Source organism: Phoxinus phoxinus (assembly GCF_949152265.1).
Source record: "Phoxinus phoxinus genome assembly, chromosome: 6".
Taxonomy (NCBI): Eukaryota; Metazoa; Chordata; class Actinopteri; order Cypriniformes; family Leuciscidae; genus Phoxinus; species Phoxinus phoxinus.
In genome coordinates this window covers 30,609,032-30,619,263 of record NC_136881.1, presented here as the reverse complement: position 1 = coordinate 30,619,263, position 10,232 = coordinate 30,609,032, and the positions used below count along the sequence as shown (strand labels likewise).

Sequence of the window (10,232 nt, the reverse complement as noted above, 5' to 3'; positions counted from 1 at the left end):
AAAAAAAAAAAAGTGTTATACCACTAGCACTTTATTTTACAGTCCTGTTCCACATGTACATACTATGTACTTATTATTGTGATGACAATAACAGTAATAACTAGGCATTAACCCTGAACCTACTCTTAACCAATGTAGTTGTATATTACCCAGTACTTTAGTTAAGAATGCTGTAAGTGCATGTACTTTAAAATAAAGTGTAACCGTTATACTAATATTGTCATGTGTGGCTGCACAAAGCGCACGACAACAAAAGAGATCAGCAAAAACAGTCTTTAAATCCAACAGGCAAGGAAAACTCAGGAAATAATACTGCAACCACGTAAAACTGACAAGACAGGACAAAGAACTGAACAAAACAGGGAATATACCAGACAAAATGAGGGAACTGATGAGCTAATTAATTGAATAAAAGGTGAATAGAATAATTAATCAAGGGAACAAACTGGAAAAGAGAACTAAAACACACAAAACATAATACTGATATATATATAAGGAGAAACGTTTACTACGCTAAAAAAGAATATAATATGCTTTGCATTCATTTTCTTTCATAACATTATAGTCTTGAGTCAGACTAACAGTACAGCCATTCAGCATGTGATTTCCATCATCTGTAGCTGCAATGTGAAATGTAGAAGTTCAAATTTAAAGAGATCAGCAACAGTTTCTGTAACCACATGGCACAGTGGTATAACGGTCTATAGTGTGCTAAAGGAGCAAGCTAGTTAGTAGATCAGAAGCATTAGGCCCATTCAAGTTGGGATCAGATGTTTGAGCCAACTGCATTTTGATTGCAACTTCAACAAACACAAAGTTTTTATCTTTCACAATTATGTTGCATATTATATGTTAAAGGTGCTTTCCCAAACCAAAATAATGCATCCCCATATTTGGTCAATCTGCTCCACAGATCATTTGTAGGCTATTCATGTTGGCATAAAACGAAAGTTGCGATCGTCTATCCCTATTGTGACGTGTATCTGAGTGAAACGGCTTCTCAAACTAGAAAAAATGTAGGGTGGGACTTGATTTTGTCCATAGGGAATTGGTTGGATGTTTGTGGTTTTCTATTGCTGTGACCTCCTGTGAACTAAAGTAAAATCATCAGAGAAGAGATGTCATTGCAAGAGGGAGGGAAAGTTATTCTGAGTAAAGATTTGGAGGGAACAAGTTTTTTTTTTATATATATAATGATGTACACCGATAAATCATTTATAATAAATACTGCAATATTCCATAAAAAGGAAAATTCAAATTTGATTTCATGGTGACAAATCATTCTTTTTTTTTTTATTCAACAAAACTCATGCTATGAGCTTTCATGTGGAACTCCATATAAACACACTGAATGCTGATGAAGAGAAAGGGAGGAGTTGTAAAGAAAAAAAGTGACGGATTTTAAGACAGACTAAATGTTATGAGGAGACACGGAAGACGAGTGGAAGGAGTGGTAAGTCCATTTTAGTACCATTTGGTAACCATGTGTTATTTTTAAATGATTAAAAAAAGGAAAAAAAGGAATTTTTCTTTTAAATTACCATTTTATAAAAACATTATTGTACGCTTCCACCGATCATGTTCTCTCCTTCACAGTGTGCAGCAGGAATGGAGATTTTTAGCTTTTTGTTGATGACTTTTCTTTTTGGAAGTGGTAGCTTCCTAACCATGGAGAGAGGTGCTGTTTAAAATTAGGCTATTTCATTTATTTAAATATTTCATGCATACAAAGAGTATTTTTAAAAGAAAGTTTTTAACCCCCAAGGGTAAATTGTAGTGTGATGTTCACATTTAGATGAGGCTGCCGGCCGTATAAATCCCTCATTTGGCTGTATTTTGCCTAAAGCCTGTCCAATGACTGGCTATGAGAGTTGGTTCAGAGTGGGATCACGCTGTGTCAAATACTTTGGCAATGCTCTCAACTTCACTTCAGCTGAGGTAAGTAGTGTCAGTGTGGGACAAAATAGACAACACATATTAAAAAGAAACTGACTTATGTAATTCTCCAAATGATTCTTTCCTCATTTTCTATTTCTTATTGATGTTGTTCATCTTTCCCGCACACAGTTCAGCTGCAGAAGCAAAGCCCCTGGTGGACACCTGGTGTCAATGCACAACACAAAGGCTAATGGTGACGTGCTCTGCATTGTGATCAAGTATAGTCCCCATAACCTGCGCATCTGGATCGGAGCCTTTGAGTTTTATCAGGTAAATGAGACAGAAGTGATTTAAAAAGTAAATATATAATTTACCTATAACCTTTACCCTAAAATGTTTGATCTTTCTCAGTCTGGTAGATTTGTCTGGACTGACGGTTCCTCTTGGAACTATCAAATCTGGACACCTGGTGAGCCTAACCACAAATTCAGTTACAGGGAGGACTGCGTGGAAATGAACTGGAATCGTAAGCAAAAGGGTTTCTTTTTTAAAATATGCAATTTTAAAAAGCCTAAAATTCACTTTTCATTATATCAAGTAACTTTGCATATCAGGAAGATACCACTGTCCCAATAATTGTTTCTATTTATTGGTAAAATCACATAAGTTGCATGATTGGTATAAAATGTAACTTAGAATCTATCATGATTATTTTATTCTCACATTCTATGTTGGTTTGACCTTTTTCTGATTTCTTTTAGATGTTGGCAAGTGGAATGATGATGCTTGTTATGTGCAGAAAAACTACGTGTGCGCCTTCAAAGTGATGACAGCTTTGACTTAGACTTGCAGAAGGCTTAGACTGAACTGTTGTATCTGTCAATGAACCTTAAACATAACTTTGTGTTCAAAATTGTGAAAACAACATATTTTCAAATTAATAATAAAAAAGATATAATATAAATGAGTTATTTCGAGTTTTTTAATTGTATTGCATGGACTGTACCAGTGGAGATTGTCTTCAAATACAGTATAAATATATTTGGGGTACCGGTACATAATTTGGTGCAAGGATGATGTTAAAACCCTGAAGACAAATTTGCCACCTTGAGATTTTCCTATTAGGTTTTATAACGTTTTTTTTTTTTAATTATTAGTAAAATAAGGTCTGTGGTAAACATAACGTGATACTTGGAAGTTTTGTTCTACAATATAAATTGCACACACTTACACCCCAAACGTTATTTTGTTTTTAATAATATAATAGCTTCACAATTCATGTTTTCAATATGGGTGTGTGTAAGTTATGTTGTAGAGCAAAAATTCAAGTATTGTCAAGTTATGTTCCAACTTATGTTTAGCACCAGAGACCTTAGCCTATTTTACTATTAAAGGTTGTATCAGCAATTTCAGGTCCAAAAATAAATGATCACATTCATCTAATCTTTCCTAACGATCCGCTAGCTGCCCGCCCCATAAGCAGGCCGTCAAAAAAAAACGCTTCTCTTTAGGCAGCCTAGGCTCTGAGATCTGCACACAAAAACAATTGGTTTCACCAACCACTCAAAACCAAAATAAATAGTGTTCCAACCTACTTTTTTACAGTCTATGGATCCAACCAATCACCGACAGGGGCTGGGTGTTTTGAGGTTTTGCGCTCGTGCACGGCTGTACGCGAAGTCGGAGCTGAAGAAGTGTCACCTGTCGGTGATTGGTTGGAACCATAGACTGTAAAAAAGTAGGTTGGAACACTATTTATTTGGGTTTTTAGTGGTTGGTGAAACCAATTGTTTTTGTGTGCAGATCTCAGAGCCTAGGATTCACTCCTCCCCTCACTGTGATCGGATTTGAATCCGATCACTCAAACCACTTCAGGAGGAGATCTGGGCCGCATTCCAGACGAAACTGGACAAGTGTAAATGATATGCACATATGTCCATTTTACTCCTCCCAAAAACGCTTAAAAAATAAACGTGTGAGAGCATGTTATAGGCTATATGTCATGTTATAGTCAGATATGACGACGCTACTGCAGCACACATCGCCGCAGATGAGCATCTATTCATCAAATCAACGCGCAAACTATCACAAATCAAAGTGAAAGTAAGTCGCAGAGGCTTAACACAATCATCTTCATTAAAAGTAGAGAACCGAAATGATCTTACCAGGGCTGTTGCCGCTCTCTCCTATCGCGATCTTTGATTCAGAAATTTTAGCTGATGATCAATAAAATGCAGCTCATAACTGTTGTTTAACTTGCTTTTGGTGACGTGGACTCCATTAAATCTAGCATGGCTCCGCCCTCCTACGTACTTCTGCTCAATTTTCATTTTTCTTCAGTACTACGTCTGGGATTGTGGTATGTTCTTGGGTTTTCTCCGATCAATTTTTTACCGGTCCAATCAGCGAACAGAGGGATTGGTTGAGAACGATGACGTTGAGGTTGTGCGCTAGTTTGAGTCGTCATACGTCACGACCAAACGTTAGCGATTGGTTATGGCAGATCCAGAGTGACTCTGGGCATATCCAATAGTGTACCGCCTTCAAGGAAGTTAACGCGTGTCTATAGGCCCTATGCACAGCTGCACTACTTCCTGAACTTGTGCAGGTTCCTTTGTTTCCTGTCTGCCAGGATTGGCCAAACTGATTAATCCAGGTGTGTCTGATTATTGTTGTTGGTCAGACACACCTGGATTAATCAGTTTGGCCAATCCTGGCAGACAGGAAACAAAGGAGCCTGCACAAGTTCAGGAAGTAGTGCAGCTGTGCATAGGGCCTATGGAGAGAGGCCAGACTCTCTGTATGAAATGTACGAGAGTCTGGTAGAACCATAGACAGTATATAAACGGGTAGAACCAGGCTACATTCAATCTGCATATAGCGCGGGAATTGAAGATCGGATTTATATCCGTTTTGCACAAACACATGTGACCAGGTGTAAATGAAATCGTTTTGATAAATCAGATAGCTATCCGATCTGAGAAAACGCATGAAGTGGTGTAAACAGAAGCTAATAAAACAATTTCAACTCAAATTAATGTTTCATTTATTTGACAAGTAATTTTCTATTGTAATTGATCAATGACCAATAATGATAACACATTTTAGCATCTAAGCACATCTAGGCACTTTTTACATCTGTAAACTATGACACATATACGTATACAAAAACCAAACATATCCACAAATCAACTTAGGCAGTCATCTGAAAATGTGTTTATGATAATCTTCTCTAACATTATCATGTATTCATAAAAGCTCTTCTGCGTTTTTTGTGATTCCTTGCAAGCACATCAACAAATATATCAAGATTATTTGAGTGAATTTTTAATTTTGATAAGGTTATTCCTTTAAATCTAAATTCTGGACTTATAAAACCTCATTCATTGAGTGATTGACAAATCATTTGTAATTAATAAATAGTTTTATAAAGTCTAATATAAGCAACAGCGGACACTTGGATAGTTTAATAGTATTTCTCACTACGTGAACATGACTGAAAGTTAATATTTTCATTACTAGTATCTTTTTTTTTTGGTGTAACGTTAGCTTGCCTCTGATGAGCATGTGAAGCTCCTTCTCGACTAAAGTGCGCGATCTCGCGTTGAGTAATTTCTTCTTGACATAAAACTAAAAGTTACGGCACAACTAATTATTTTCCCATTACTGCCACCCACAGGACAAATTGCGCATTGCACCTAACGTATGTTTTGAACTGCTGTAGGCCTACAGCTGTGTTTTGCTGTGTGTTTGTTATGAAAATCAAAAATGTGTTAATTTTTATATGTAAAAGTTAATAATTGTATTTTATTGAGAAAATATTTTAGTTTGTCTTGTATATTTTTGGATTAAATCAGATAACATTTTAAGATGTCACATGGTCATGTTACAATGTGCCCCATATGGTGTATGTTGTCACATTTCACTTCCATTCTTTCGGGGTAAATAAAAAAAAAAAGTATGCACTGTATTAAGACGTGTGAAATTAATGTGGAAAAATACTCTGAACCCCAAGTGAATTTACACGAACTGAGAAAGTCAAAAAGTGTTAGGTTGTCACCCGCTCTCCCCTACAACATGGTCTAACATGTTTTAACTTGCTCTGCCTAAATACATTATTGATGCATCTGCAAACGACATAAATAAGAGGGGTTTTTTTGTAATTTTTTGTCTATTTTTTGTCTACCTTATAGTGAATGAGAAATATGATGAACAAATTCTTCTTGCAGCATAATGATGTATAATAAAAGCAGCTATTTGTTATCATGAGAGTGCATTTGTTTTAAAGGAGTTTCATGTGTGAAAAAGTTAAATGTGTGATTAAAACTTAAAAAAATGTGAGAGAGGAGTTGTGAAAATAAAAAAGATACAGAGTGACTGGCATAAAGTGAAAAATTAACAAAATGTATGTTAAAAATTAAGTTAAAAGAAACATTTTCACTGGCCGTTTTATCATGCCTTTCATGTAATTTGAGTCTTAAGTCATTAGGATGCAGTGAATTACTTTAGTCATGCTTAATGTCTCTTATAGGGGCTATTTACAATTTATACATGATAATCGATCGGATTGCTTAAATGACTCTCATACAGTGCATTCAGAATGTATTCAGACCCCTTCATTTTTTAACATTTTGCTATATTGCTGCCTTGTGCTAAAAGGCAGCAAATCTGAATTTACCCTCCTGAACAAATCCAGTGGTCAAAGTATAAGGCATGTTTTGCATGCTGGGACCAGCATGGGAAGCGGGAAAGCTGGTGGACATGGGATTCACACGGGTTAATGCTGGATTTTTCAGCAGGGTAAAACCCCATAATGACAAGAAAACCAATTTATGTAGCTAACTGATTAGTATAAATGTAAAAAGGGACCACGTGAAGCATTCACACACTGTGAGCTGCAGCAACTTTGACTGGCAGAGTTAAGTTGAGGTTGACACTGAGAGATCACAACTGTATCCGTGACTAAGATCTAGCTGTTTTATTATTTATACAAGACAATCCAACTTAGATTACAGTTATACCGTTTTAGATACATCATTTTATACAATGCTATTTTGAACCAATAATCGGAACAAAAAGCAGTTGAAGTATTTATAATTCAAGTATTTATCTTACTCCAATATAATTAATCTGACTCTATTAAAGTTTGTATAGTCTTTAACCTCTTATTCTTTAAAGGTAAAACGTCTTCATTAGAACTGATTGGAAAACATAAGATTTAACCTGAACATTTAGATAACGAAAGTTATACAATCACTTTCAACATTTATCAGTGATAAAGGAAAGATTCTCAAAGCCTTTATTAAAGTAGTCAATGTTATTTATTAAGTTACATGTTTAACTATAGCTTAAAGACAATAAGGAACATACTATAGAGAAAAACTTATCTGTAACAAATAATGCACTGCTGTGCAGAAGAGGCCATACAAGCCTTTCTTGTAGTATGAGTTACACACTGGTGTGTGTTAAGGGTTAAAGCCTTTCTCACAGATCAACCATTGCCTTTCCTTCCTATACCCTGAGCAAAGCATTGTTAAACATGAGTGGAATACCAACACAAAAACCAACAGGAAACCAAAAGCTATTGCAAATGGGTGGTGATCAAGAGGGGGAGAAGTACATTAACATATTCTCCTCAATGCATGTTTGAACATTAGTACCTAGATTGTACATTAGGATACTTTAATATCACTATCAAGTTCACCACCTTTCAGTTCAGTTTATAAGCTGTCAGATGCAGTGGAAACATGCAGTGGAAAGCAGATGTGTCCTGTGATGTGAAGGGTGTAAACGACACTATCTCGCCAGATAGAACCATCCTGTGCCAGGAGTGTCCCAACAGTCCTTAATAAGTATGAATGCCTTGCACTAGAGCATTAGCATACTGTGATGATGAAGGACATTGTGCCAAGTTTCATTCACATGTATACTTTTAAAGGGATTTCTTCCTAAGTATTAGGCCAGGGCAGTAAAGGGTACTACCCATATTCACTCAGCCCTATATTCAACCAAAATGAAAGTCGCTTTTTTTTCACAAGAGCTCATGTGCTAAAAAAACACATAAATGGTAATTAGATAAATAGTCCACAAGGGTAGATAACACAAGGTAACTGGTGTAAACAAAGGTACACAGAACACAAGATGATCCAGGAAACGTACATACAACGACTGACAAACAAACTAGTGACAACCAGGGCTATAAATGCTGAGCAAAACCAATGAACCAATGCGTTTCTATGGAAACTGATAAGGAGATGGGTGTGGTCAAATGAGTGTCCTTGGCAACAAACAAGGGAACAGAGAAGCAGTGAAACATGAGAAGAACAAAGCAATAATGAAAACACAGAACTTTAAAATAAGAGGCCATGATAACAATCACAGGAAACACAGGCAAGGATCGTGACAGCAGAGCCGACAGGACTGGTGACAACTACAGGGGAGCTGGTGGGACTGAAGACCACCAAAGTGTAGCTAAAGACCACCATGTCGGAGCCGGCACAACTGGTAACCACCAGGGCAGATTACGTGGCTCAGATTAGCTCACAGGCGACCTCCGTGGTCGTAACTAGGCAGACAGGAAATTCGGGGACAACCTCCGTGGTCGTATAAGGGCAGAGAGGGAGCACACAGACTGGACCCAACACAAGACTGAGCTCTGGGACAGGAGCGGGCCCTGGAGTGGACTCATAGGCTGGAGAGTAGTGTGCGGCTCAAACACACAAAATGGCTGTTGCAGTTACAGAGAGTACTGAGGACAAGGGGACGACCTCTGGGATAGGCAGTGCAGAAACCGGTGTTGGCCATGACGGCTGGAGACTCTGGTGTGTCGGCCCTGACGCGAACAGGCTCTGGCATGGCGGCCATGACGTGAAGAGGCTTAATGTACTTAACATACATCCCCCTCCCAAAAAAAAAGCCACTCAGCATTAATGCATTGTCCAGAAATTCAACCAGTGGCCCTCGAGAACCATCACAGAGGAGTTTGGATTGGAAAATATTATTAAGTCTATAGTAGTAAAAGTCAACTAGAGCGAGGTCCGGGAAGTCTGTGAGACATACAATGTCCACAAAGTCACTGGTGTTGTCCTGGAAGGCACGGTTGCCCAGACGGAGCTGGATTAGCTAGTCTGACGCCAGGCCTAATACTCGTAAGTACACCCAATGGTTGACCCCTGTGCTAGGTTAGGTGCCATATTTTGTGATCCTTACGGTGATACCATGTGTATTCTACCATGGTACGGCTCCCAGACACAGCCTGTGTCTTTCCCTTGGCAGAGTCCACTCTGCCGTCCCTGCTGGTGTTGACTCCAAGGCCGGAGACATTCCATATGTTTCACTGCCCTAATGGTCTGTCCTTATGTGTAATTTCCATATGATACCTCCGTACGAGCAGGATATTCCGCAACGTCCCTTTCTGCCTGGAAAAGGCATGCATTCCCATGTTATACAATAATCTACCTGGTCATGTGGAACAGCATTGATCGACTTTCTCTGCATAAAGCCCCGTCCCATCTTCCACCCCAGTAGGTGCGGGGGCATCAGGTGGCTTATATGTGAGGTGGAAGGGTCAGCAATAGGGGCGCTCTGATCCCAATTCGTCAGATCACGTCTGACGTAATGGCGAACGTTACTGACTAGGGAATGCCTCAGTGTTACTATGTAACCCTCATTCCCTGAAGGAGTGAATGGAGATCTTAGGTCCCGTCGCCACAATTATTCTACCACCGCTGGTGGCCGGGTCACTGCCTCGGCTCGGCTCGTCAGCGAAAACCTGAATGTGCTTTACATCCACTTCTGTATTTATCCCCCCACTACTGGGCGGAGATGCAAATCTTGCACACCAATGTGCATTGGCTCGTTTAGTTTACACTCGAAGGTTATTGTGCTTTTAGGCGAGATACCAATTCGTAAGATGACGTCTGACGTAACGTCTCCGTTCCCTCTTTTAAGCGAGACGTTCTATGTCTTGTTTAGTAAATTCAAAACTGCATTATGACCCAGATTGCAATGAGAAGCTTGCATATTATCAAGTCTTGAGGAAATAATACGAGTAATCATGTTTGAACCCAATGGGACACTTATCCTTTCTTCTCAATCATTGCATTATTTGTTTATTCATTGAAACTTGGATGCACAGGTTGATCTGTTAAGTTTACAGACATTTTACTTTAACTCTAAAAAACACAACGCAATACACGGTAACACAAATGGAAAATCTGTATAAAAATGCCCTGGTTAACATCCTTTTAGTTCGGCATCTCTTGAGTGCAAGTTTTAAATTAATTATTATAATTAACATAATAGACAATACTATTATTGTTCAAGGTTAACATTTAGATGTAATGGAGGTACTT

At 38.2% G+C, this 10,232-nt stretch overlaps 1 protein-coding gene across 2 annotated transcripts; it reads left to right on the top strand.

Moving 5' to 3' along the window:
* Positions 1–1,396: 1,396 nt before the first annotated feature.
* Positions 1,397–2,817, top strand: LOC307000697 (galactose-specific lectin nattectin-like). 2 transcript variants are annotated; one of them, XM_079616480.1, is made up of 6 exons: positions 1,397–1,453; positions 1,597–1,678; positions 1,796–1,938; positions 2,068–2,208; positions 2,290–2,404; positions 2,640–2,817. In XM_079616480.1, exons 1-6 carry the CDS (start codon positions 1,421–1,423, stop codon positions 2,720–2,722), a joined length of 597 nt encoding a protein of 198 aa, XP_079472606.1. In that variant the 5' UTR covers positions 1,397–1,420; the 3' UTR covers positions 2,723–2,817. The 2 variants fall into 2 exon arrangements, with proteins under 2 accessions (XP_079472606.1, XP_079472605.1); XM_079616479.1 differs by having other exon boundaries at positions 1,407–1,453; positions 2,290–2,656.
* The last annotated feature ends 7,415 nt before the right edge of the window (positions 2,818–10,232 follow it).

Excerpts from the sequence above, each read along its gene's own strand:
- LOC307000697 (XM_079616479.1), top strand. The coding sequence starts at position 1,421 with ATGAGGAGACACGGAAGACGAGTGGAAGGAGTG. Across the intron at positions 1,454-1,596 it reads GAAGACGAGTGGAAGGAGTG|TGTGCAGCAGGAATGGAGAT; the intron begins GTAAGTCCATTT and ends TCTCCTTCACAG. Across the intron at positions 1,939-2,067 it reads TCAACTTCACTTCAGCTGAG|TTCAGCTGCAGAAGCAAAGC; the intron begins GTAAGTAGTGTC and ends TCCCGCACACAG.